The sequence below is a fragment of the Trichoplusia ni genome, chromosome 6 (genome assembly GCF_003590095.1).
Source record: "Trichoplusia ni isolate ovarian cell line Hi5 chromosome 6, tn1, whole genome shotgun sequence".
In the NCBI taxonomy this organism is placed as follows: domain Eukaryota; kingdom Metazoa; phylum Arthropoda; class Insecta; order Lepidoptera; family Noctuidae; genus Trichoplusia; species Trichoplusia ni.
In genome coordinates, this window is record NC_039483.1 from 8532818 (window position 1) to 8559676 (window position 26859).

Sequence of the window (26859 nt, forward strand, 5' to 3'; positions counted from 1 at the left end):
AAAATAAAACAGCAAGGACATTAAACCATTATACTTAAATTTATTATTCAATACTGGCATGCAATATTATTTAAAAATCTCATAAAACATCGAGAGATAAATTCATATGGTCTCGTTACAAAATGTTCAGATTTTGTTATTCGCATGTAGATAATTTCATAATGCTGAGTTTATCATTGCTGAGAAAACAGTTCCAAATTGATTTACTTAAAACCTGATTTTAAATAAGACTTATTCATACACAGAAATAGTAAAGTACAATAACATGAATATTTATTTCGTTGAAAAAACATCAAAAAATGCAGATTGCCAGTAGTGCAATAATCCTAACGCGGCCGACAGACGGCCCGCAATTGCCCTTAATTCATATTATCTATAACATTAAAACAATATTGTAGACTCATGCTTAAAATATATCGATGCTGCCTTATAAAAGCTTCAAATTTTAATACATAAATAATTATGCCATTCAATTGGATTCTTAATTAAAATACATTTAAGATTAAATTAAAATAATGTCTAAAATTAAAATTCTAAATTTACCTCTCTTATGCCTTACTAGGAGTGCAAGAGATCTGTGGCGGTATGTGCAATTCTAACACATTTGGCAAAAGATTACTAATGCAAGTAAGTGAATTGAACGAAATATTCCCACTCACTTTTTATCATACTTAATTACTGGTAAAAATCTTAATTTAAAATTTGATAAAAATTGATTGCAGACATTATTTCAATAAGGTGCATCGAAGTGATGTTAGACCACAATACAGTCGAACTGGACTGACTAAACAAACATAATATCATTCAATGGGCCTGCACTGGTTTCATGTATGCATAATGCATATTTGATTTTATCAGCCTTTTGATATACCTTATGAAAAGAAAACGTTAAATTAGTTTTTCGTGATTTAAATGGCTTTCATGGAACATTGTAAAAGAACGTTATTTGTAAACACGATTAGTCATATCAGCTTTTCGCAATGCCTGAATGATAAAATGTTCCGAAAAATCAGTTAAATTCAACATATATTTACAAAGCAAGTTGAATTTCATTCAGCAATGTAAACAACCTAGATGGAAGTGCATTTTCAATAGTAGACAATTTTAATTTCGCATCAATTTCTATAGGCAAAATAATATGTCGATATACATAAAATCGTTAATCAATTGAAATCATATCATCCATGGTCCCCTACACTAGGTGAGAGATTTTTATGTCACCTTTTGAAAAAGCACTTCATTGTGTAATCACATACATCTTATTAGTGAAGTTACCCCATGTTATCTCCCGCACTCCACCAAACCTCACACCGAACAAACGCACGATGCAAACAAGACAAACATTCATAATCATGCAATAAATTAATCAACACCAACAAAAAAAGAAAGGGAAAACGGCCGAAACAGTTGTACGATAAACGCATTGACTTTATTGTGAAGTACTTATTTACTAAACTACTTCGCGTTAGTTCGCGTGATCCTATGTCTTACATTAACTAAGAAAGTTGCAAGTTTTATTACTTGCAAAGAAAATCGGAAACAAAATATTTATGGTTATTAAATATGTCTATGCGATATATTTAAAAATATTTTTTTACAATAAGCCAACACGTGTCGTGTAACAGTTTCGGAAGCGCTCATTTACAGCAAGTGCACTCACTGGCTGTCCTTCCCAGGAGTTATAAACTCCTGCATGGGGTGCCTGGCGGTCCAGGGGTTGAAGTCGCGCGGCTGCGGCGCCGGCGGCGACAGAGTGGCGCCCGGCGCGCCCCATACGCCCGCCGCGCGCGCCCCGCCCAGACCCAGCGAACCCATAGACGATACCAGTGACTCCATGCCAGTATTAATACGACTTGACCACCTAACAAGAAGGCAAGAAACACTCATTCAGTGCTATCTTTTATACTCCAATAATCTTAACATACTGAGCTTTACATAAGAAGTACTTACTCAGCAGCAGCGGCAGCGCTACGTTGTGCTTCGTGAATCATGCGTAGGCGGCGGGCTTGAGACCACGGCTCCAGAGTGTAGGACGGCGCTGCAGGCGGCGGAGAAGTAGTCGCAGGCTCTTCTGGAGCGCGAGTTAGTTCTACCCCACGCTCGGGAGTCCAACGTCCGACCTAAACAAATAAAACAACAATTAAATATCCACAAATAATATTAAACTTGATAGAAGCGCATGCTTTAAAAGGATTTTCTAACCTCTCGGTATTGCTTCAGCAATTGCGGAGATTGGGGCAGAGACCAATCCACGGCAGGTCTAGCACCGCAGCCCCAAGCAGCCGCAGCAGCAGCTACGAGAGCTTTTCTAGCCATCGCAGCTCCGCGGTGAGACTTGTACTCTACGATAGCGGCACACGAAGCAATTGATCGGCGAATACGAACTTCCTGCACCTCATCCGTCAGAGCGTACAACAGCCGAACAATCTCCGCAGACGGGGTGGTCGGCGGGATACGAGATATAAAGATACGACAGTTGTTTATGGACGGACACACGCCTGCATAAGATTTAATAAGACATTAAGTCCAAATATGTTAAAATTACAAACGTAGCCATTTCGGATACATAATAACCATAACTTACCTAGTTGCCAAGATGGTCTTATCATATAGTTATTGAACATCCGAATGGCGTTACTGGCTTCAGCGTCAGTAGTATACATCGCGAAGGCATACCTTAAAAACATTTGAAATAATATTACATGGAACATATTGAATACGTCATGATTTAATTACACCCTCTACTACTTACCCCCTATTCCAACCAGAGAAGTTGATCATTAGACGAAACTCAAAAAGCTCTCCTGCTTGGCGGAACAACGGCACCAGAGTATCTTCAAAGCAATCATGAGGGATTCTTCCGATGAACACCTGTTAGTGATGATGAATTACGTGTTAGTTTGGTAAGAGAACATGTACGCGGAACGGTACGTCAGTTTTGTATAATTTAATATAATTTTATACTGAAACAATCATTTTGTATAATAAATTATAATAATATAATAAACGGAACTTAAAAGCGTTCCTTTTTTTGCCTCTATTACTATTGAGAATATGACGAGTAAATGACAGACCGACGGAGAACGACGGTAAAAAACTCAAATTTGTCCCATTTAGAATGAAAGTTTAATAATCATTAGATAATAGAGGATAGACATAGGCTAGATTCTCTATGATAAAAAACTGACTTATACATTTTGACTGACAAACTACGTCTGACAGATTTTGCAGTAAATGACAGCCGATTGCTAGAATTTATACCCGAAGAGTTCGTAATCAATTTTAAATTTTCTGAAGATTTTTAATAGAAAATATCATTATCCCAGTTTCAAAATGACGAGGATGGCACTTAAACAAATGAGCGTAAAATGCATAACACCTAGAAGCCGTATAAGAAAATTAAATGGTTACTTGCTAGAAGTCGCTCTCTTGCTAAGTGATTATATAAACCTGCAGCATGGAACTGCAAGCGGAAAGATTAATGAAACGGATTTTCTTTAAAAGAAATGCTGACTAATATTTGACGAATACGGCGTATTCGTAATATTTACATTCGCTTATTCTAATATATACCAGTGGCTTGTATTATAATACCTGTACCTATTAAGAGTATATTCCTTACATCTCTAAAAAGATAATCTGTAAAACAAGCGCAGCAGTATCTGTATAGGGGCATTTAATTTTTTTTTTAGTTTCCTGGAAAATTCATTTATATATAGATATGTAATATGTTTACACATACTTACACACACTTACATTACACATAATAGTGCGTATATTAACACAAGCTGTTGACCGCGAGCCCGCCGCTACAATCGAAAATTATCCCATGGGAACATCCATTTTATGTTCCCGTAGGATAGTTTTGTGAGTAAAAATTATCCTATGTTTTGTACCTTTTTTGGTAAGGAATCCTCAGGGACACCCATCCCAACTTCCCCCGGAGAGGAAATGGCCCATTTCATGGCACGGTGGTTTAGTCAGACTACCTATCTAAATCGCCGTGCTACGTCATCCCCGTTTTTGTGTCGGTGTATGGCAATGCGCTGCAAACCTTCATGCATCGACCAGAGGGGTACCTCCTAACATTTTTTCCCAGTAGTATAAGATTACCGGCAAGCGACATTACTTCGGTAAAGCGTGCGAATCTGAATAGAGCTGTTTCACCAGCGTCGCCAGAATTAATTTTTTTTACAAGTCGCGACTTAGTTACTGTTTGAGTGAAAATAGCGGGATTCTTTCGTCAGAAGCGGGACATAGTAAAGTTGATGTTTGATGTTCGATGTGCCGCGCGCGAACAACATACCTAAGCAGACAAGTGTACCTTTACTCCGCGAAAAACGTATCGAGCTTTTTTTAGATTCGTATTTGGAGTGAATCCGCCCCGGGTGACGGTGAACCACGCTACGCCACTGGTTTCAAACGTCTGTGTGAATCCTACGAAAGGCGTACGGTCAAGTTCTCTCCGAAAAGCGGGACCGAGCCTGTCCCGCGCGGGACATTAAAATTTGACTTAAAAATCGGGACGTCTGGCAACGCTGTTTTTCACTGTGTGAGCTATGTGAACTTCACATAGCGCCGCTGGGCCCATCTCTATCAATTAGGTGAAAATTGAACTGTACGGTTACTTTGAATGCAATCTAGTTCCTATACTAGTATTACGCTTACAAGAGGTTATATACGTACTCTTTGTTTAGGTGTGCACTGCAAGTCAGTCTGTCAGTACCGTCTAGGTAACAAACTGCTTCTCCACATACTTACAATGCAGAGGCTTAGGCCAGAGAGGCCGTTATATTAACTACGAGACTGAGTATCGAGGCTCACAGAAAACCTTATATCGGCGAATGTTTGTCTTACGAGTTGAGCATGTATTTGCTAACGCCAAAAAGGTGAACCAAAAGAAACATGAGAATGCACACTGCTTCCAAGTTCCATATTATTATTATGATACGACTGGCATCAGAAAAATATCAAGACCCATAAAAATAAGATTGAACTCAACACGATACCTACCGAGAATGTCGAAAACTGCATAGAATGAGAACGCGGCGCTCAGCAGTAAGATCAAAAAATTGTAAAATTATTAACTAAACCAGCCTCGATATAAAATACGTTGCTATTAATCTTTTGATTAGAATTCTTTGAGAAATGCTCAATAGAACGCATGCTAAAAATATTATGTCCTCGAAAGATTAGCGCGGCAAAATAATTGAACAACGAAAACCCTTTTCGTACCCTCATTGAAAGCCCGAACTAACGAAAATAACGAAATAAATAGGTAATTACTTTTCCACCTTAAATTAATAAATACAAATTCAGTTACCTCGCAATTCCTTGACGGTTCTGGTCCACTCCATGCGTGGGGAGCTTTTCTGTAGATCCTTTGGCCGTTTATTTGTGTAAGAGTATAAGAAGTATTGTTTTCAGTAAGGGATAATAGTCTGGATGATAATTCATACTGATTCACTTCACTAGACGAATAATGCTTAACAGGAGGCATTTCAGCCAATACAAATATTTTTCTTATAACAATATTTACGAAAATATTTTTCGACGCGTACACGCTCTCCGTGATTTCCCAAAAAAAGAAACAAACGGAACGAAGTCGATAGTCTTTCTCAGAAAAATAAAATGGCGTTTTTGTCAACAAAATGGAAGCTCTTCCCAATGACCTTCGATATGAATATTAGTCAAAATATTATACTTAATTGAAGGAAACAACTCCAATCAACAATGATTATCATAAAATATTACCACTGAATTGTTTAATAAGTTTCACGACTACAAGAACTAAGACATCAAAATGAATAATAAAAACTGTATTTGATTAGGAAATCAGTTTTATTTAATTCAAAAAGAGAAAGAATAGAACAGTGTTTCCTTTCAAAATGACAACAAAAGTTCAGTTTCGTGTCTAATAAATCTTATTTTGGTATATTAAATCTAAAAATGCTATGGTATAGGGGATTTCATTTTAATATTATCTACTGTGTGTTTTGAAATATATATTTTTAAACAACTGTGAATATTTAATTTATATTTAGTTTCCGTTTACAAATTGGCATTTATTATACAAACAAACAAAATTCGATGCGATTGTTTCTATTACTTTTAAACAATGTGTCAACGATTACCAACAAGCCAAAATCATTTTGGTATTTTATTTTAGAAAGATTAATTACAAAGAAAAAATATTAAGTACAAAGAGCCAGGGCAACAATGTTGAAAACAATTTGTAGGACAAATGGTTTAATTGATACAGCGATTTGTTGTCTTGCAATTTCACCCATGTCGTAGCTACTTTTTAACTGCATTCTTAATATATAAATTCGTCTGGTTTTTAGATTCATTCGCAAAATCTGCTGCTTAGTAAAGAATTCCAACTTATCCTGATTCATAGCACTCATAACTTCTGGTCTGATTTCTGTAACAGCTTCTAACTGTATGGAACTAATATCTGCTTCTGGAATGCCTATAATGTAAAGGAATATTTAGAATATTATATGTAAGGTATAATAATATGAAGATCTCACACCACTCACGGGCTTACGTTATGCGTCCTGCTTCGGGTTCGGACGCAGTCGAATGAAAGCCGGCTCGGGTGTGATCCAGAAAAACTTGTTTAAAATTTGGGTGCAACCTAGAGTATTAAACTTTTTTCGTGCGGGCGTGGTTTTTTTAATGCTCATAAATATAGTGAAATAGCAAAACAATAACACAGCTTACATGTGAATAATGCGCTTAGCCTGCCAATTTCGTGAGATGACCATTTATATGGCTCACCGTAGGCATCAGGATGAACTGCTATGGAATATAATGTCTGTAACGAAATAAATAATTGCATTTTAAAGGCGTCGGTAAATATTATTTTTACTATTTATTTCCTTAAAATACTTTGAACAATACCTATTCCAGGTTTTAATAACAGACAGCAAAATTGTTAAATCATAATTACTTGAGCTTGCTTGGAGTTACATTTTCCGGCTTTGCTTAGAGTTTCCAGACTAAGTTCTTTGAAGGTTGCGGGCGATATTTTTTCCAAGTCAGTTGGTGGAAAGCCACATAGTAAGTAACCCAGTTCGTTGATAAATGTACTGTTATTGTACCAATGATCGCCAAAATATCGTCTATAGGCTGCTGCTAATACACCGAACTAAAAATAGAAAGATGTAAGAGTTAAGATCTGTCGATGAGGTTATTCGAATTGAGCTGATTAGCCAATACAACAATAAAATACAATAAATATGCTGAAAAGTAAAATGTGAAACCTTTCGAGGATCTAATTTTAAACGATTAGTCGAAAAGTATTTAAGAACGGAGGGATCGCCAAAATTAACGTAATATAGATCTTCTTCAGGGACTTCATTTAATAGCCATCCGAAAGCTAAAAATTCTCGACCTTGTAGGAAAGCAGCTGTTTTTCCATCTGTAACATGAAATGAGAGGTAGAAGAAGGTACGGCCACGTTACTATACATTTAAATTTTAATAGTGTAAAGTATTATATACGTATTTACCTGTTATTATGTCCCATGCTAATAAAGTTCGGGATATTGGAATCATTTCTTTTTTAGTGTGTGATAAAATATGCAAAATTGACTCTGGATCGAGTCTTAAAAAGGAACTAGGAGGTCCAAAAAAGATCATGTTCATAGACTGTTCGACTCTTATTCTGTTGTCTAATTCATCGTAAAATTCTTCATACACTTCCAATTTGTCTGTAAAAGTTTAACTAGTCTCAGGAGTTTTAAAATTACAAATCCTTAATATGACTTGATAACCTACTGATCGAAATTATTGCTATAAAATATACTTAACGTGCCTTTCTCAGCCACAGCTATCAAAGAATTTCTATCATCTTCATAATCAAGACACAAATCTTCTATAGACTCAGTGGCGCTAAACGTACATACGATGTTCGTTATTGAACAACTGAAATACGATGGTTTTCGTGATTAGAAAAAATTATAATTAAGGTACAGTAATGAAAACTTTGACACAAACAAAGAATTGAAATGTTTGTTTGATCCATTTAAGATTATGTCACTTCGAATAGTTCGATAGTTTTTTTTAACTTACTTTGGTGTTAAATTTTCTAACGATCGCCGCTTTATTTACGACTTACATCCCCGGTTTTCAAAAAATATGGTCACCCTACAGTCTCACACATTTTATTTTGAATATAACGGTTGGTATAACGTTTTGATTTATTTACCTGTATATTAATAGTGAACAAATCTGAACCTTCGAACTTAACATTATCATAAACTCTTTAAACATTAATTACCAAGTTTCAGCTATCGGGCTCTGTTGTGGCACCGATAGAAATGATCGGTAGCCAAGTTACGTAAATAAGTTTTGGAATCGAGTTGGTTACCAAATGCATTATCACAGTACCCAATGCAAAACGTAGCTAAAGTGAAAGTTACATATTTATTTACACCACTTTAAATAAACGCCTGATTTCCAGGGCCGGATCTTGGGGCCCAGGGGCCCCGAGGCAAAACAAGCAACTAGGGAGTGGGGGTCCCTTGGTTCAAGTTATTTTCATTCAGTGAAACATTCATCGAGCTTTTCTTTAGATGCCTACTTTGGTGGTGAGCCCCTGGTCATAGTGGGCCCCTAGGCACTGGCCTAAAGTGCCTTATGGATAATACGGCACTGCTGATGTCGTAGAATTATTATAGCACAATGCAATGGGAAATATTTGCTAAATTAATATATAATAGTATAATAATAGATATTTGTTGCAATGTACCTGCAGGTAACCTGCACTACAAATGACTGAGTATACAAAATGTTGATTGCGTTACAATTTGGGAAATAAGTTTTTAGCTTTCAGCCTCATCTACTGTTGGGAGTTTAATTTTGTATACATATTGTTTCTTCGTAGTTTTTTTACAGCTTACACGTATATATTACCTACATACTTATTTTTGTATTTATAACTTTTTAGTTATGTAATGAGTAAGAGATAAGCCGTAGATAAGCCTTTAGATAATAATGGTGTTTTTTTCTGATCTGGAACGTAGCTTTGCTAGTGACAGATTTCACATTCCGTTTTTTTTTCAACTTCAATGTCGCTGGAACGCGACAAACCTAACCTCTCAGATTAAAACTGTGGCCTTTCATTTATTGTTAAAGAGTTTACTAAATATATAATTATTAAATATTAAACTGCCATTTTAGTGCGAAATGTTAATAACCGTATAAATATTATCTATTTTTACTTAGCTAAATATTACTTGTTCTTTGGTTACGTGGTAGACTTTTGTTGTAGTCAATAATTGTAGGAACATGGGTATTTTAGAGAAAATATCTGAAATTGAAAAAGAAATAGCCAGAACTCAGAAGAACAAAGGTAAAATTGCTGTTTTCAGTACGCCGGTTAAAACGATTTTTTACAAAATGCATTGAACCGATTTGCAAATGACAGTAAATTGTTGACAAAATCGGATCTAAATTACCAGAAAGGCTAATTTTTGTGTTATTCTTAGTTGTTTCTGATTGTGGCTTTCGGTAAACCGAATTGATTATTTGTAATATATAAGTCAATTAAGAGCATTTCAACAACACAATTACGACTTGTTATATTTTTCGCATACATACAAGACTGTTTCCATAATATTTGTCTTATATTCAACAGCTACTGAATACCATTTGGGGTTATTGAAAGCGAAGCTAGCTAAATACAGGTCTCAGTTGCTGGAGCCGTCTAAGAAAGGAGGTGATAAAGGAGAAGGTTTTGATGTGCTAAAGTCAGGTGATGCCAGAGTAGCTCTCATTGGGTTTCCATCAGTTGGTAAGGTGAGGATTAACCTATCAATTTATTTAATGCTATAATATAGTTGGTATCTATCAGTAAGTTCACTTTATTGTATTTGTGTAGAAATTAAATGAGAAGAAGCCTTCTCCCACCTGTTATGGTGATTATATGACAATTATAGGCCAAGTTATATTGCAAGTAGTTTATTGCTAAGTATTTTAATTATTGGAAATAGAATAGAATAGAATAAATTTATTTGATTAAACATAGGTACCTAAAATTATATAAAAGCTCTTAATAAAAAATAAAAAAAAGTCTTACTATGTTTTGCCTCCCTTGGCCTACACTTTGTGGAATCTGAATCTAGGTCTCAAAGTTTTTTTTGTCACCAATTATGCCTTAATGTTAAGCAAAATTTTCATTTAGTCTTTATATTAGTTTTTAACAATTTTATTCATTTAATTGTTTATGTGGACACAACAGTAAACAAAGGGCACATATGAGAAAAGTTGCATCAGGGTTCCAAATTTAATCCTAATATCCTTGGTATAATATCAACTTTTAAGGCAGTGAAAGGCTAAGAACAGTAATCTAGGATAAATACCGCTCTTTCTTTGTTCCACATAAAATATGCTGTAAATAAGTTCTATTTGCATAATGAGAGTCAAAATCGACGCACAACACATCAAGTATTTACTCATCACCACTTATTTGTTTTCCTTCCAGTCAACTCTTCTATCAACCCTGACTCACACACATTCAGAGGCGGCCAGTTATGAGTTCACAACCTTGACATGTATCCCTGGAGTGATAGAGTACCGTGGCGCCAACATACAGCTGCTCGATCTGCCCGGTATCATTGAAGGAGCCGCTCAGGGCAAGGGTAGAGGACGACAGGTAAATGTCAATTTAGTGAAACATTAATGTGTTTGAAGCTTAATTTTGTTTATTATTCTTATTTTGTGAGTGATTTCAGGTAGCATCAGTTTTGTAAATTACTGTAGTAGTGTGATATCGTAAGATTAATAAGTAAAAAAAGGAACAAAACAGAATAGTGTCGTAATGGCAAGCAAAGATACCAAAAAGCAAAACTGAAAAAAAAACTTTATATTAATTTGTACATGATAGGGGGCAGAGGCAATTATATTTTTGTAATGTGTAATTTCAGGTCATAGCAGTAGCAAGGACAGCAGACTTGGTGCTGATGATGTTGGACGCAACCAAGCCTTATGTGCACAGACAGTTACTGGAGAAAGAGTTGGAGAGTGTGGGCATCAGACTCAACAAACCTAAACCCAATATTTATTTTAAAGTAAGTGTTTTGTAAGCAAGATCTCACAGAAGTTTGCAAATAGTTTTTACTTAATAGCTAATTTATATAAATAAACAAGAAAATTACACCCACTGTATTTGTTTACTAAAAAATTACCTGAATATTGGTATTTTGATGTATTAATTTTATGATAGTTGCCTTTTTTTATCTGGTTGTTTACATAGTCTCATTCTAATTTAGTATTTGTAAGGTTAGTTGACAGTGTATAAATAAATAAGTTGTGCTCAGTTCACGGCAGCCAAACATTTTGAGACGGATTAGTTATTCTGTATTTAATAATGATTTACTTACGCGTATTTATCGCGATCGTCCGCGGCCGTGTCAGCTCATTATTAAGGACTCCGCTTGGGTCCGAAAGTCGGGCGATCCCGATTCTGATATTACATAAATAATTTGTGACTTTTGCTTGCTGTAACATATTTAATGTGTGTCTTTTGCCTTTGTCCTTTTTAAACTGTGCCAGTGAGTCACAGCTGAATATCTTGCAATTAACTTGCTACTTTGTCACTATTTTATACAGTTAAAGTAAAGATACATTTGTTTATATCCAGGTCAAAAAGGGCGGTGGTCTCTCTTTCAACTCAACGTGTCAGCTGACGAAAGTTGACGAGAAATTAGTGCAAATGATATTGCATGAATACAAGATATTTAATGCTGAGGTACAGTATCAATTGTTTTATTAATAAAACATTACATTTTAAATTTATATTATAATTATCGTCGTTGTCCCAGGCGTTATTACCGGTGTGTCGTGCGTCGCACCAAAAACAGTACACGTTAATTTAGGATTTGGGTCAGGTACCTAATATGCGAAAATAGTCCTATTATTTTTAATACGAGTAAAACTTATCTACTTTCTTAGATATTATATTACCTGCTTATTTTCCGATATTCGCCAGTTAGGTTAACGAAACACAAGTCCCCTACAAAACTTATTCAAATTTATTTTCAAGTAGATTTTTTATAATTTCAAACAATTTGACATATCCTATCATATGTTTTATATATTATCTTTCAGGTGCTATTCCGAGAGGACGCGACTGCGGACGACCTGATCGACGTGATCCTGGCGAACCGTGTGTACCTACCGTGCCTGTACGTGTACAACAAGATCGACCAAATCTCCATACAGGAGGTCGACAGGATAGCCCGGCAGCCGCACTCTGTTGTTGTTAGGTAAGCATACACACGCGATTAGACTGTACTGTGTAAGTGCCGTTTACTATGTACATTATGTACAACTTTCTTGTAATCACACGATTTACGTGAGTACACACGGTTTACTTAGTACCACCCAGTGGTTCAGTGTCCGCAACTTCCACAAATGCTTGTTCTGAATCTCGATGTTGTGCAAGTAACTTGAATATTTGTGAAATCCCCTGGGAGACAAGGAATTATGCCTCAGCGCTAGTTTTTTCTTTATTAAAAGCCTATTCTTATTCATAACTTCCTCTATTTCAGTTGTAATATGAAACTGAACCTCGACTTCCTGCTGGAAACGCTGTGGGAATACCTGTCCCTCATCAGGGTGTACACAAAGAAGCCTGGCCAGCCGCCAGACTTTGACGATGGTCTTATTCTCAGAAGGGTAAATATTGGCTCATTAAACAAAATACGAAATTTCATAGATGTTTATTTTCTTATTTATAAAGGTAAAATTAACAATTCAGTATAGGTCACAACATACATTAATCGAAACATATTATCATAGATAAAACCTATGTTACTAATGCTGCAGTCCATGCTGTAAGCAAAATACTTAATATACATTTTCTGGATAGTTTGTTTTTGCCCAGCTGTTGATAGATGCAGGCTGAAAAAACTGATAAAAAAATGATTGTCGTTAATGTAATATATTGACGTATAACACGTGTGTGTGCAGGGCGTGTCCATCGAGCACGTGTGCCACGCCATCCACCGCTCGCTGGTGGCGCAGCTGAAGTACGCGCTGGTGTGGGGCACCAGCACCAAGTACTCGCCGCAGCGCGTCGGCATCGCGCACACCGTGCACGACGAGGACGTCGTGCAGCTCATCAAGAAGTAGCCCTATCGCGGCATGCTACTCAATACGGACGCGAGGCAGTACAAGGGAAGGGAATGGTTTCGAGGGTATTCTTTCCCACGTTTCCATCCATGTACGATTTTCTTAGTTCTGGCAAGATTTTTCATAAAATAAATAACAGGTTCCCAGGTTCAGCATTCACTTAAATTACTGCAAATATGAGAGAAAATTTAGATAATAATAATGCAAACATAGGGTTGCTCAGGTCTCTAGTTGAATCTATTATTGTTGATTTGAAATCATCCTAATACTGGTCAAGTTATTTTGAGGTCGTGTTTCTTATACTCTGTCGAACTATAATAACTTTAAGAGAATGCTATGGCCCCTATTTTATTAATCATTACCAGTTATTAGTACTTTTGTACTACCATACATTTTGGAATTCTTAGGTAATAAAAGGCAAAGTGTGCCTGAATTTTGCATAGTAACCTTTCTCTAGTTGTTGCATATAAAATGTTCTTTTATGATACGATACGTCAGAAGTATCTGAAGCCCCTTAGGACTGTACTGATGTTGGCTCTGTTTGGATCAACGACACTTTAATTGGTTTAGGAGTTTAAAAGGTGGAAGAATCCACCATATATCAAATTACAAGTAGAGTTTGCTTACAGGTGTTCATAATGAGGATACTAGGCTGATATTTACGAAACGATTTGAATGTTAGTCAAAACCGCTAGTAATTTTAATTCGAATTGATAATGTGATTTTAAATTTTTATATAAACCTGCAATGCACAGCACTCGGTACTGTTCAAACGTATTGAAGACTACTTAATTGTAATGTAGGAGTATGGAATAGCTGATGATTCAGTTCTGTTACATATTATATTGAATGAATCCTTTTTTGTTATCTTTACGCTACGCTACGCCAGAGCTATGGTAGTGACTGAAATATTAATTCAATGTTATTTCTAGTTATTTCCACATACACATTATATAATACGACTATTATATTATAGTTAGTTCAAGTTTCACAATACATAAATAACACATCATGTTATGTTTAAGCCGTATCTATTTTAAGAAAATTGTTACGATTTGTCATTGGATTTGACTTTGAGCAGATGTTATATTGAAGGACAAATTAGTAGGCAATTAGACATCAGATATAAGGTTTACATTAAGGCGACTGGTGAATGTATATACTGAGTTGGGATTTATATTTCCTGTTTGAGAGAAAATCCTAACTTTTTATAATGTTGACCTGTTTCTTTCTTTATGGTTTGATACATCTGATGGCTCACTGTAGACTTTTTAATTTGTAACTTTCAGTTTTAAATTGATCTAGTTGACGTAGGCCAACTAATTGTAGTATAATTCTGTGAGTCATCGGGTTATTTTAGGCATGACATGTGACTTTTTCCATGCGTGCCTTATCATATGTTATATTGATCCAGTCGCCGAAATATAAAATTGTTATTAAGATGATAGATTCGTTAATATTCTCACATTTTACATTATATATATCAAGCGTTTTATCTTATATCAGCGTAAGATTAGAATTGATTCATATTTTCCTATGTACTCAATTTAGTGCCTGAATTAATACAAAGCCAGTAACAGCGAGCAATAAGTATTTAGTTGTTATTTAATGTGTTTGTACAGGTAAAGTTCATATTGTATATATATTCATTATACTTTTTGCATTGAAATAAATTAACTTTTTTTAAATGCAATTGTGTTTCTTATACAACCTGATTCAGCTTGATTTTTCTCAATATTATTTCTTTAAGCACCTGCATACTGTTATATGGTTTAAGTAGTTTAGGAGTAGAGGCTTCAGAGCTCTAAATAAAACAAAGCATTGTGAGCTTGTCAATAAATAGACATTCATTTATTTTCATAAATAGAAAGATTACACTAATACCATTCTCTTATTGATACAATTTATACTAGATACAATAAATGCGTATATTCAAGAATGATTTTCCGAAGTGCCAAGTAATTCTGCTTCGGCGTTGGCGACGGCCCAGCGATGCTCGGTGATCTCCAGCGCCTCCCACTCGGCCTTGAAGGCAGCCTTCGGGTCCGGAGGCATGGCCATCGCCGCTCCCGACATTTGCTCTTGCATTATCTTAGATTGGTCAGCAGCTGTGGACATTATTTTTGATGTAAAGTAATATGTTGTTCATTTTGCTGTTAAAGCAGTGTGTTGAACATTTATTATATGAAAGAGTAAATAAATCCTGTATTTTAGTCAACTTAAATGGACATTGTCTGTAACTTAATTAAAATATAACAAAGTAAGTAAATAAAAAATAAACGAAGTAAATAAGAAATAAACGATGCCCATAATAAGCTTTTCAATAGGCCTAGATATGGTAGTATTAAGTTTCCTTCCTTACCATTATTCTCTCCCAAGACTAGAGCATAGATGGTGCGCAGACCGAAAACGTTGAGGAAGTACCAGGAGGCAGAGGAGACCCACGACGCGTCCAGGTAGGCGAGCTCAACGCCACGCTGCAGCATCGGCTTGAAGCGCAGAGTCAGCGGGAATGGTACCTTGGCTGGTGGGTGACAGAAGTATAATTGAAATAAATGTATTACTGGTAAATTAAATATACTTTGTGAGGAGCATGGTTAGAGATAGTAGAATCATGCAGGAAAAATTTTAAATAAATTATATTATAATGTTTAATAACTAATTTGATGAGTTTTTTTTTTCGGATAATTATAATATCAAGGTATGTCTGTGTTAGCTTGCACTATGTGACCAATTGTGCTTTTAAAAGGTAAATCAGCAAAAAAGATATAGTAAGAAGTTTACTAGTAAGGAAGCCACTGAACATCCAGTTGATCCAGCCTCCAATGACAATCATGGGTAGCACATTTGTCACATTTCCCTTCAACATATCTGTCATCATGCCTGGGTCTGTCATAGGGTTCTGGAATAATTGAAACAAGAAATTAGGATATAGTTTATACATGTGAAGATAGTGATAGTAAAATCAGCTGAGCTATAATACTCAGCTATTTTTGATTAAAATGAGATTTGATTTGATTAAAATGCAATAAAGTTATTGATTGATTGATTGAGAATATTTCATCAAATTATTATTCCTATTTCTTTTTCGACACCTCCTCACATTTTATAAATCAATTGAATGGGGTTTTAAAATGAATTAAAACTTGTTAGAAATTCAGTCATAAATTGATATTATGTCTATTTATAATAGAGGAATCAGGTAAGTCTCCATTATGTTTCTTTGTGTCATGGATTGTTTGAATGTAAACTTAAACTCTGCAGTACTATGACAATTGCACAAGATGCTACTAGTCTTTATGGTTCTAGTCTTTACATATGGACAATATGTATATATGTATGTATTATTTAATAATGTGACTAATGATAAACGAGAAATATTTATAAAACTTAAAACCTTACTGTAATAGATCCTAATTATATATTATTATTTTTTATTGTTCTAGTTTAATATTGCTATTATTATCTAAGCATGTGATTCTAGTTATTAAGTTCTCAACAAAAACATTTGTATGCCAATGAAGCAAAACATAGAGCCACTATCATTTTCTTGTTTAATACCATCTATGTAAAACCTATGTTTACAAATGAATAAATGATTATGATTATCTATATCTATACTTTAATATATAAGCCGAAGAGTTTGTTTGTCTGATTGTTTGAACGCGCTAATCTCAGGAACTACTGGTCCATATTGAAAAATTCTTTTTGTGTTGAATAGACCATTCATCGAGGAAGGCTTTAGGCTATAAACCATTACGCTGCGGCTACCCACGGGGACGAAGTCGCGGGCAACAGCTAGTGATAATATAAAAATAAAATATTTTTTGGCAACTGAAATTACCTGAGAAGCAGCTGCTCTTTTCTGAACTTTGAAATAACCTGTCTCCTCATTGTTAAACCAATGACGGCGCATCGCAAACGACTGTCGAGGTAAGTACTTCCCATTTTCACGAAGAAGACGAGCGCGGATCATTACTTGACTGGAACATGAAGTAAACAACATGTAAGGAGTAGCCACTTTTTAAATGAGGTTATATTATATTACAAAGTAAATTAAATGCAATCGACACGTAACATAAACATACACAAATAACAGTTGAATTACCTGTCTTGAACCTGAAGCAGCTCAATTTTCTTTTGAGAAGACAAAATTATTGAGACATAGTGCCTTACAATACCAACCAAGAATGTAATGATTACAATGGGCAGAAACACCCATAATCTTATTTTCGGGTCGAGTAGCAACTCCGCCATAATGGTCTACTTTAATTTATTATTTAATTCTACCAATACTGAAATTTTAATAAAATTACAGTACTTCAAAACTATAATTCCAATTTCCTAGTACATTGATTGACACTTTTGTGTGACTTGACACTTTGACACTGTAATTTCTGATTGGCCACTGAACTGGATATGTGGTGTCAGGACAAGCGTGACGTCCAAGCAATAATAAAACGTATTAATATTTTATTCCTCATCAAAAATCTTATTGAGTATAATAAGCCTGCAGAACAATTTTTATGCTAAGTTTTTATAATGGAGTATTGTAGGAATAATTACAGTTGGAAATAAGTTTTACAATTTCTTACGCAGGCATAGAGAGAACGTTTTGTTATCATAGTAGTTTATATTTTTATTTACATCGACTTTCTCGGCGACTTGGCGTGTTGTTAAATTTTACAATCTCCAAAGTTTTATTGCGAAGAATATTTTAATATTTATGTTATTTATAAATTGTAAAAGGTTGTTGGAATATTAGATAACTATTTTCAAATTATTGCTTTCCGTCAGAACAATTATGCCTCGCGCCAAAACGAAGACCGCAGCCACTACTTCGGCACTTTCAGACAAAATGAGCAGAAATATTTGCAAGAACAATGATTTGATCAATGAAAATGAGTCAGATAATAAAGAAAATCCAATAATCAAGATTGAGCCGTCGGAACCTCTAGAGAGCCAACCAAGTCCAAGTAAAATGGACCTGAGCAAGTTTAGGTTTGAGAAAAAGCCGCACGTTAAAATTGAGTTTGATAAAGATTCTCCAACAAAAGATGTAAGTTAATATTTTTATTTATTAAAAATAAAATAGGTTGTAAAGTATGTTTCAGCTAATTACTTATAATATTCATGTTTGTGTAGGACACGAAAGGATTATGGGAGCCAGCAAATTGGAAGGAGTTTCTTATAAACTTAAGAATAATGAGATCCAATAATGATGCACCTGTTGACTCCATGGGTTGCCACATGAATATGGACGAGAATGCCCCACAAGAAGTAAAATTTGTTTTGATTTTCCTCATTACTTCAAATCTTGCTCACCCTTATTGTGTCAGTCTAACTATTAATTTAATCATGGTAATCATCATAATCATATTTATCTGTTTCAGGTGTATAGATACCAATGCCTGATATCTCTGATGCTGTCAAGTCAGACTAAGGATCAGGTAACATTTGCGGCCATGGAACGGCTAAGGAAACGAGGGCTCACTGTGGACAGTGTGCTCAGCATGAGTGATGATGAACTCGGCAAGTTGATATACCCTGTTGGATTTTGGAAGGTTTAATACATTGTATTGAATAGATAACTTAGATTTGGCTTTTTGCAGCACTTAGAATGTCCCATTTGTCAGCAGTATAAAGATCTCTTATTTGACCTTAATGTAAAGTAACTGTTCAATTGAGGTAGAGAGTGATGATGTTTTAAAAATTTGAATTTCAGACTAAAGTAAAGTACATTAAGAAAACAACTCAAACTCTGAAGGAACAGTACAATGGTGATATACCTGATTCAGCTGAGAAGCTGTGTAAGCTGACGGGTGTGGGACCTAAGATGGCACACATTTGTATGCTTGTTGCATGGAATAAAGTCACAGGAATTGGTGAGTTATATTCACTAGTGCCAGATAAACTGGTATTTGAACTGAGACTAGAAGATTTAATTATTTTTTTGTTCTACAGGTGTTGACACACATGTCCACAGAATAAGTAACAGAATAGGCTGGGTGAAAAAAACAACTAATACTCCAGAAGACACCAGAAAAGCTTTACAAACCTGGTTACCATTTGAATTGTGGAGTGAAGTCAACCATCTACTTGTAGGATTTGGCCAAACTCTTTGCTTGCCCATAGGTCCAATGTGCCATGAATGCCTAAACAGAGACATTTGCCCATCCAGTGGCAAAGGAAGAAAGTCGCCCAAAAAGACACCATTAAAGAATGTTAAAGCAGAAATAAAAACTGAAAATTCTGATGAGGAAAATGATGTCAAGCCTCCTAAAAGCAGAAAAGTTACACCAAGAAAGGAATTGAATGAGGATGTCAAAGCAAATGTTAAGTCAGAAAATACTGATCAAGATCTGTTGGTAGATAAAGTAGAAAAAAAGGGAACAAAGAAGTCTCCTGGAGTTAAAAGGAAAGTTACTCCTAAGAAAGAAAAAGCAGCAGATAGTAATCAAGATGATGATATAGATGACTTTGAGGCAAAGAGTAACAATTTAATGGTTAAAACAACAACTAGAAAGAAAGTGACTCCAACTAAAAAAACAAATACACTTAAAATTAAAGATAATAGTCCACAAAAGTCAAGTAATAAAATAGATGAACAAGATGATGAAATTTTCGAATTTAAAGAACCAAAAAAAACTAGAGGCAAAGGTAAATCACCTAATGAGAAAAATACTGTAGAAAGTATCACTAAAGCAAAAAAGTCTCCTGTGCAACGAAAATCTCCAAGAATTAATGTTTCTAATGCAGAAGGCAATGATGTTCAGCCATCTGATAATGTTGCAAAGAAAACAAAAAAATAATCTTTTTTTTTGTCAATTGCATGTTTGATTATTAAGTCATGTTTCTATTTTTGATGTTATTGAGCAATGTTTCATCAAAATAAATATTGTTATTTGTTACTTATAAGAACAATTTTATAATGCAGCTAAAATTGTTTGCTGTTATTAAACATTAATGTGAAATGTATGTGTAAACCTCATGATCATGGTTGTTTATAAGTTTTAATTAAGAAAATAAAAATACCTCATTAGATGTTAACATTTCTTTTAATTATAACTATATTACATTGTAGTGAGACATCATTGAACTTATAAAACACAACTTTAATGACTCATGAGTCATCGTTATGTTATAATTACTCTCTGGCATACTACAAGAAGATAAAATAAGAGCAATATATTTGCTGTGGAATTAGTTGGGTTTGTCTATAAGTTATACATCTGCTTCTGTAGTCATTATAGAGTCAGTGTGATTTTTACAAGAAGTTTTGATCTCCCATTCCTGAAAAGCTGACTAAAGCAAATAAAATTTCAAACCACAACATTTTCCTAGTGGTTGGAAATATTGGTTGACCAATCACAATTTTGATCAAATAATTTTAAAACCCCTTTTAATTGGTTTTTCAGAAACTAGAGATCAATTATGTTCATCAAAAGAATTAGTGTTTTCTTCTATCAACTTTTTTCTTTGATTTGCCTTTCTGCTTCTTATCTTCTTTCCTAGGACCACCTTTAGTTGTTTTAGCTTTTGCCTTCGCCATGTGGCCTTTTTTTTGTAAAGACTTCTTTTTGTTCTGAACTCTGTCTAGTTTGCTTTTCATTTGGAATACTTTGCTCTTCTGTATTTTTTTAGTTGCTTGTTTTTTGAGCATGGTCTTTATTTCTTTCTTAGTTTTTATTTTATTATCATCATCTTCTTCTTCCTCTGATGCTTCAGCTTCATCTTCTTCCTCTAAACCCATGCCAGGAATAGGTTCTGTGGTTGGATTTGTCTTTTTCTTAGTCTGTTCTTCATTTTTCTTAACTTTTTCCTTCGGTTTGTTTTCACCTATAACTAAATCTTTCTTCTGTAGAGTGTCCGCTGAGAGTTCAACTATCTTAACATTGACATCCTCATCTTCATATTCTTCCTGAAGTAGTTGTTCTATGTCAGGTATAGGTCTACTTGACACAACTAGCTTCTTGTAGGATTCTTTGTTCTGTAATCAATATTACCCATGAGAAACAACACAAACATACCATTTCATGACTTCAAAAGAGTATTAATTATGAAAATTAATAGATGTATAACAGAAAACATACCTCTTGCTTAATTCGCTTTCTTTCTTCTTTAAGCATACGCTGTAATTCCTCTTGTGCTTTTTTCTTTCTTTCTAATTTTCTTTTACGGAATCCACATAAGAAATCCCTAAGAAAATAAACAAATTAGTAAAGACACGCAAGTTTACCGCTGTACACAGGTTAAGAAGAAGCTAACTTACTTTCTCTTTGTCTCATCGAATACCAAGTTGACTTTCTTCTTCCTATCTTGATTTTTCTTTTTAGCCATTTTATTTCGAAGCCTATAAATATAACCTTAAACAAAAATAAACTCGTGCGGCTCTGTTTTGGTCAGGACGACAAGTTTGACAGTTTTGCTTTTGACCGTCTGCTATCTTGACATTTACGTATTCGTCTGAGAACAAAGCAATAAAACTGATTTTAAAATAAGCATCATTAAGTTTTTTATTTATTTCGTAAAATATGACGTCCCTATCCTAATGAAATAGAATGATAGGATTAAAAATGAACGAATTAAATGTCTAATCTGGAATTCTGCGTTAATTTTAAGGCAACGATTTACTAAATTGCAATTAATTTAAAACAAAACACGCGCAACACACATAAACTGAGTTAATTGGTACCAATATTACATAATTGATATAAATATAATAAAAATATACACCGTTTAATGCATTGTTTATCACAAATTTTTGGCACGAAACCAAGAAAATTTGAAATACTTGCTAGCGATTGGTGGAACGGCGCTATTAATATTTTTTATGAGGATTCTGTCGGCCAATCAGCGCACAAGTCCACAATAAAGACGGACTCATCAGCAGCATGGCTGTCAGTATAAATTTGAAGCTTGAACGATGCGCTTCCTCTCGTCACGTTGGTTTTTTTTGTTTGTGCATTTTGACGAAAATGATATCGTGTGTGATTCTGTGTGGCATAAAATATGGAAACCCCTGGGTGCAGTGACCTGATATCTGCCTTGTTACGCAAGGTGAGTGATAAAATAAGTACCAGAAGTGAATATAAAGCATGAAATATGAAAATCTGTACATTTCCATTACGAGTTTAGCAAAAATTGTGGCACAGAAAAATCGATCGGGATCTCGCTACGTATGAGGCTTTCGTCACGATTTAATTTGGGTAATTCAAGGTCACTTTCAGAGGTCTTAAATGTAAGCGCGAGTGCATTAATTGGAGTAATCAGTATGATTGTGTTACCACGGCCATATGTTAACATGCGTGAAAGGATAGTGTTTCAAACGTACCGTTACCGTTCTCGCCAATGTTTTGATCTACACGATCGTGTGATTTCCGATGAACGTGGAATTTGTATGCCAGCGATAGGGAAAGTTCGCGTATTCGTATATGATATTTACGAGCAGCGAGTATCAATGTCATCATGCTACATAGCGAAATTCTCTGCATTCGAGTAGGCATTTAGACATTCGTACATGATGCTACATTCACATGAATTGTATTGATTTTTATACACCTACTCGCCTCCCTCCCACTGAGAGTGTTATGGCAGACACTCAAATATATTGATTTGTTAGTACTTGTAGGCCTAGAAAGTATGCTCTCCTTTTGTTAATTATGAGTAAAATAAATAGAAATTTGAGTGAAAAATGACCCAAAAATTATAGTAAGATTGTTTACAAACAGTTATTTTCAAAATGTTCCAGTTGTTTTGATGGTGATGTGATGTTCTTTGTTTTAAGCTAGGTGAGTCTTAATTACCAATAATTATCACATAGTGTGCAGTAGACAATTATTTAAATATATTTTGTGTTTGAACCAGTTGGTTTATTGGTAAGGTCACCTAGGTTTGCAGACAATGCTTAACATTTTTGACCTCTGTTTTTTGTTATGACTGTAAATATTGTATGAAAGAAGTCCCTAATAATAATTTAAAATAGATTATTATCAATATATTATAAATATAGATTATTAACAATATGTATAGTGTATACATTTGGTTTGTGCTCTATAAATATTTATGAAAATATTAATATTTTCTAGCTACCTTTGATTAAGTGTGCTTTTAATATTTAACTTGAAATATTATCTTGCATACATTTTGCTTATTCCCTGCTGTTCTAGATGCACATTAATTGCAAACTGGGGCTCAATATATCTGTTAGTTCACTTTGCAAATAATGTTTGAATACTATACTGCGTATATGCCTGTTCCTTTGTTAAAGTGTCTTTGTAGATATTAAATTTAGTAGCATGGCCGTGGTTACCAGATACTACAGTTCTGTTATTTGTGAATAATATAATTGAGTGATTAATGTTACTTCATGTTTCAAAGTATAATCCTCAAGCATACTGCACATGCTCGTTGTCCATACATCTTCCGTCACCTATTTCCACTTCATTTATTTATCTAACAATATTTATGTTAACATAGCATACTATGGACAATTTATTTCTCATTTGAATTCCTACTAACTCAATGATCATGTTTATGATAGAACCTTGTAACAGTTTGTTTTTAATATTAATAAAACACTGTGTTAACTAATTGATTTTGTAATGAATAATGTCATGTGCTTATTTTGTGTGAGATAACATTGCTAGATATATAATCCATTTGTTTAGTCTTATGAAAAGAAAAACAATGTTTTATATTTTTTACCTTACCATTACATTACCATTCTACAGCTAAACAAAAATGGTTTAGTTTAGATTTTTTTAACTAAGCCATAATAAGATCCCAGAACTATGAATTTGATAACTACATAACTTGATCATTCCATTTTGTGTTGAAATCTAGCGGGAACAACATTTTTTATAAAAATATTTGAATATAATACTTAAATTTTTAATAATTGAAAATCAAATGGTTGTTTGGACATCAGTTATAAATAGCACAAGTTAAAAATGCAATCTGTGGGTCAAATAAATAATTAGCGTTTGGTATATATGGCTCCAGTCACTGCACCCATGAAATATCAAATTATTTTTATGTTAGTCATTGGTCACTGAATAACAAAATAATTTAAAAAACTTAAACATGTTTTTGTGTTTTTGTCTTAAATTATGAAGTCAGGTAACTTTAAATAGCAATAAAGTCTGACCTAGAGACATAGAGATCCTTTTAATGATATTAACATAATTAACTAGCAACTAAAGTAAACTTAAATTAAACATAAAATGCAAGTGTATTTCATGGCAAAAAACAAAGGGTTATCTTATAATTTGGAAAAGATCCTACAATTTTTTGTATCAAACTCTCGCAAGAAAGCAACTTTCTGATAGTTTCTTAAATTGAACAAATATTATAAAAGCGAGCCCTGAGAATTATGAGTTTGACAAACATTCAAATCAAATGCACAAGGGCTCCCAAACTCTGAACAAGTCATAAATCACACAAAAAGAGGTCCTTTACGGGAATCGAACCCGCGACACGTGGATTTGGTGTGGGGATCTTTACCACTCGACTATTCATACAGTCTTATTTTACAAGTAGTTTAAAAACGAGCATATCCTTCACAATATTTTCTATTCATGTCATTAGTTCTATTCTCATATTATATTGGTAATTGAATATTGCAAGCAATTTAGTACCTATTTAATTGGCAATAGAAAAGCTGCAAGTCGATAGTAAATGACCTTAGGGCGTCGGGCGAAAGGGGACGAGCGGCGGTATAACTGGCTCAAGGGCGTTGTAAGGGAGTGTGGACTAGTCCTAGAGTGGCTAAAGCTAGTTTTAGAATACCTGATACTGACATTGCAAATATTATTCTGTATAAATAATGTTGTAACAAATGATGTTGTGTTAAAAAGCAATGTAATCTATACTTCTATATCTATCTATAGTCTAGACTATTTAATTTAAGTTTTAATTTTTATTTAATTTAATATATAAAGCTGAAGAGTTTGTTTCTTTGTTTGAACGCGCTAATCTCAGGAACTACTGGTTCAAATGGTTTTTTTTTGGGTTCAATAGACCATTCATCGAGGAAGGTTTTAAGCTATAAAACATCACGCTGCATCTAATAGGAGCGAAGATACAATGGAAAATGTGGTAAAAAAGGGGGAAAATATTCGGCTTCCGTTCAAAAAATCCTAACTTATATCTTCTAACCAAGCGGGCGAAGTCGCGGGCAACAGCTAGTAATAATTATGCTGTTTCCAACAATTATACTTCTTTTGTCAAACGCTGTATTACCTTTTATGGTGTAGTTTACCTAACCAATATTGAGTTGCTTCATAAGTAGTAAATTCCTTTCTTAATTGTGTGTAATAATGAAATTATAATCGTCGTAAAAACCCGGTAGAGAGGTTTACAGAACTTCGAAAGGTAGTCGAATATCTTCTTGGGAAAGTTGCTAGCATTAAGATGTAATCAAGTATAATAATTGTAATTACGAAAATAAAGAAATTCTCTACGTTCGTATTAGGCATTGTATCTAACGGGTTATTTATTATAAATGGCGTCATGGTCTGAACGAACGTCTCACGAACTGAGTGTTTACAAATACACTGCATATTTTGCTGACAGAACTCGAATAACAGAAACTGCATTTACTTTATGATTTACTCTCCCGTAAGATAAATTAGCGTTTTAGAAAGAAGAGTCTAGCAGATCCTGTACAATTTCACTACCCATATTGTTCCACAATAAATTAATGATTTAATCGTCGACTCGAAGCATCTTTTTGTTGAACTTTGGCTTTATGACACTTAATCTGAAGCTCGTATAAATAAGTTGAATAAATTTAAACATTCATAATGATGCCGCATGTTATTTTTATTTCTACAAGTACGATAATTGTAATCTTATTTTGACACACCTACAAGTAAAACAGATAAGGTTTAATATAAATCGATTCCACCGAGGCTAGCGGCATCAATGTCGGCACATGACGTGTTTTGTGAATCTTCATTTTAAATGGTAATTAAGTTCCTTAATATCCCTCTCGCTGGTGTTACATTAAAATTGCAACTCAGTATTCTACGGTCCTACGTTTTAGACATAAATAGTCCGCTATCAAAGACGTTTGAAGTGTATAAGTGCCTGGTTGCATACGCTCGTCACCAATGCATAGAACGCTTTCATCTTTGACTAGTGTTTGCGTTGACGTCGCTAAGCCATTACGTAGGACTCGGCAGGTCACCGCGGGGTCCGCACGACTAGGTCAAGGTGCCTACTTCCGACACACCTACCTGCCCGACCCCGCGCCTTTAGCTAGACATAGTCGTAATAACTTAATACATACTGCAGTAAAGCAATTCTCATTGTATTATTGTCTGTCTCTTATTTGCGGACTGTTGTGTTGTAAATAGCAGGAAACCCTTAGACTAAGGAATGTCGATTCAAGCGAAAGTGTTTTTTGATTACGAAATAAGTCGAGAGTCCTCGAGTTCTATTCATTGATTAGAATACAGTAAGAGTTTACCTATGTTCACCTATGAGCGCCTACCAATACTATGTTTTGACCGAAACCTATCAATGTCAGGTCAAATTATTAAACACGGGAACTTTTAAACAGTTACATAATAACTGGTAAAATTGTGTTTTCTTATGTTGCTCATTGGCAATAATCTAGATTTATCCACGAAGAGTTATGAGTGAACTCTTATCATCGTGTATATAAAAATGTTGATAAATTTAATGATGATTGAATTTTACATGGTCCATA

General features: G+C 34.5%; 7 protein-coding genes across 7 annotated transcripts in view; 3 read left to right on the forward strand and 4 right to left on the reverse strand.

The window, feature by feature from the left end:
• Positions 1–16: 16 nt before the first annotated feature.
• Positions 17–5968, reverse strand: LOC113494987 (probable RNA-binding protein 46). The gene is made up of 6 exons (XM_026873541.1): positions 5324–5968; positions 2753–2871; positions 2585–2676; positions 2203–2498; positions 1951–2120; positions 17–1861 (listed from the first exon to the last, which is right to left on the reverse strand). Exons 1-6 carry the CDS (start codon positions 5498–5500, stop codon positions 1657–1659), a joined length of 1059 nt encoding a protein of 352 aa, XP_026729342.1. The 5' UTR covers positions 5501–5968; the 3' UTR covers positions 17–1656.
• Positions 5969–6033: 65 nt separating this feature from the next.
• LOC113494988 lies at positions 6034–8349 on the reverse strand. Its single transcript, XM_026873542.1, has 7 exons — positions 8215–8349; positions 7822–7931; positions 7517–7717; positions 7269–7426; positions 6956–7153; positions 6727–6820; positions 6034–6472 (listed from the first exon to the last, which is right to left on the reverse strand). The coding sequence occupies exons 1-7, from the start codon at positions 8277–8279 to the stop codon at positions 6195–6197; spliced, it is 1104 nt and encodes a 367-aa protein (XP_026729343.1). The 5' UTR covers positions 8280–8349; the 3' UTR covers positions 6034–6194.
• Positions 8350–9065: 716 nt separating this feature from the next.
• On the forward strand, positions 9066–14832 carry LOC113494735 (developmentally-regulated GTP-binding protein 2). Its single transcript, XM_026873176.1, has 8 exons — positions 9066–9360; positions 9646–9806; positions 10492–10662; positions 10934–11077; positions 11650–11757; positions 12117–12274; positions 12560–12686; positions 12981–14832. The coding sequence occupies exons 1-8, from the start codon at positions 9297–9299 to the stop codon at positions 13140–13142; spliced, it is 1095 nt and encodes a 364-aa protein (XP_026728977.1). The 5' UTR covers positions 9066–9296; the 3' UTR covers positions 13143–14832.
• A 131-nt stretch (positions 14833–14963) lies between these two features.
• Positions 14964–17532, reverse strand: LOC113494737 (ER membrane protein complex subunit 3). Its single transcript, XM_026873177.1, has 5 exons — positions 17251–17532; positions 16987–17125; positions 15927–16044; positions 15505–15666; positions 14964–15250 (listed from the first exon to the last, which is right to left on the reverse strand). Exons 1-5 carry the CDS (start codon positions 17397–17399, stop codon positions 15075–15077), a joined length of 744 nt encoding a protein of 247 aa, XP_026728978.1. The 5' UTR covers positions 17400–17532; the 3' UTR covers positions 14964–15074.
• Positions 17533–17771: 239 nt separating this feature from the next.
• Positions 17772–20192, forward strand: LOC113494734 (endonuclease III homolog). Its single transcript, XM_026873175.1, has 5 exons — positions 17772–18201; positions 18288–18422; positions 18536–18706; positions 18868–19027; positions 19107–20192. Exons 1-5 carry the CDS (start codon positions 17947–17949, stop codon positions 19952–19954), a joined length of 1569 nt encoding a protein of 522 aa, XP_026728976.1. The 5' UTR covers positions 17772–17946; the 3' UTR covers positions 19955–20192.
• Positions 20182–21578, reverse strand: LOC113494738 (nucleolar protein 12). The gene is made up of 3 exons (XM_026873178.1): positions 21415–21578; positions 21236–21341; positions 20182–21132 (listed from the first exon to the last, which is right to left on the reverse strand). Exons 1-3 carry the CDS (start codon positions 21480–21482, stop codon positions 20593–20595), a joined length of 714 nt encoding a protein of 237 aa, XP_026728979.1. The 5' UTR covers positions 21483–21578; the 3' UTR covers positions 20182–20592.
• A 429-nt stretch (positions 21579–22007) lies between these two features.
• Positions 22008–26859, forward strand: part of LOC113494733 (TATA-binding protein-associated factor 172) — a 44335-nt gene continuing 39483 nt past the window's right edge. The window contains exon 1 of the mRNA XM_026873174.1: positions 22008–22202. The gene's annotated coding sequence lies outside the window, so the exon portion shown is untranslated. The remainder of the gene's footprint in view (positions 22203–26859) is intronic.

Excerpts from the sequence above, each read along its gene's own strand:
- LOC113494735 (XM_026873176.1), top strand. The coding sequence starts at position 9,297 with ATGGGTATTTTAGAGAAAATATCTGAAATTGAAAAAGAAATAGCCAGA. Across the intron at positions 11,078-11,649 it reads AACCCAATATTTATTTTAAA|GTCAAAAAGGGCGGTGGTCT; the intron begins GTAAGTGTTTTG and ends GTTTATATCCAG. Across the intron at positions 12,275-12,559 it reads CCGCACTCTGTTGTTGTTAG|TTGTAATATGAAACTGAACC; the intron begins GTAAGCATACAC and ends CCTCTATTTCAG.
- LOC113494734 (XM_026873175.1), top strand. The coding sequence starts at position 17,947 with ATGCCTCGCGCCAAAACGAAGACCGCAGCCACTACTTCGGCACTTTCA. Across the intron at positions 18,202-18,287 it reads AAGATTCTCCAACAAAAGAT|GACACGAAAGGATTATGGGA; the intron begins GTAAGTTAATAT and ends ATGTTTGTGTAG. Across the intron at positions 18,707-18,867 it reads ACCCTGTTGGATTTTGGAAG|ACTAAAGTAAAGTACATTAA; the intron begins GTTTAATACATT and ends TTTGAATTTCAG.
- LOC113494737 (XM_026873177.1), bottom strand. The coding sequence starts at position 17,399 with ATGGCGGAGTTGCTACTCGACCCGAAAATAAGATTATGGGTGTTTCTG. Across the intron at positions 16,045-16,986 it reads AAAGAGCAGCTGCTTCTCAG|AACCCTATGACAGACCCAGG; the intron begins GTAATTTCAGTT and ends CAATTATTCCAG. Across the intron at positions 15,251-15,504 it reads AGTCTTGGGAGAGAATAATG|CTGCTGACCAATCTAAGATA; the intron begins GTAAGGAAGGAA and ends TAATGTCCACAG.
- LOC113494738 (XM_026873178.1), bottom strand. The coding sequence starts at position 21,482 with ATGGCTAAAAAGAAAAATCAAGATAGGAAGAAGAAAGTCAACTTGGTA. Across the intron at positions 21,342-21,414 it reads TTCGATGAGACAAAGAGAAA|GGATTTCTTATGTGGATTCC; the intron begins GTAAGTTAGCTT and ends TTATTTTCTTAG. Across the intron at positions 21,133-21,235 it reads GAAAGCGAATTAAGCAAGAG|AACAAAGAATCCTACAAGAA; the intron begins GTATGTTTTCTG and ends TATTGATTACAG.
- LOC113494987 (XM_026873541.1), bottom strand. The coding sequence starts at position 5,500 with ATGCCTCCTGTTAAGCATTATTCGTCTAGTGAAGTGAATCAGTATGAA. Across the intron at positions 2,872-5,323 it reads AACCGTCAAGGAATTGCGAG|GTGTTCATCGGAAGAATCCC; the intron begins GTAACTGAATTT and ends CATCACTAACAG. Across the intron at positions 2,499-2,584 it reads AAGACCATCTTGGCAACTAG|GCGTGTGTCCGTCCATAAAC; the intron begins GTAAGTTATGGT and ends AATCTTATGCAG.
- LOC113494988 (XM_026873542.1), bottom strand. The coding sequence starts at position 8,279 with ATGTTTAAAGAGTTTATGATAATGTTAAGTTCGAAGGTTCAGATTTGT. Across the intron at positions 7,932-8,214 it reads TGTTCACTATTAATATACAG|TTGTTCAATAACGAACATCG; the intron begins GTAAATAAATCA and ends ATCGTATTTCAG. Across the intron at positions 6,821-6,955 it reads GTAACTCCAAGCAAGCTCAA|ACATTATATTCCATAGCAGT; the intron begins GTAATTATGATT and ends ATTTCGTTACAG.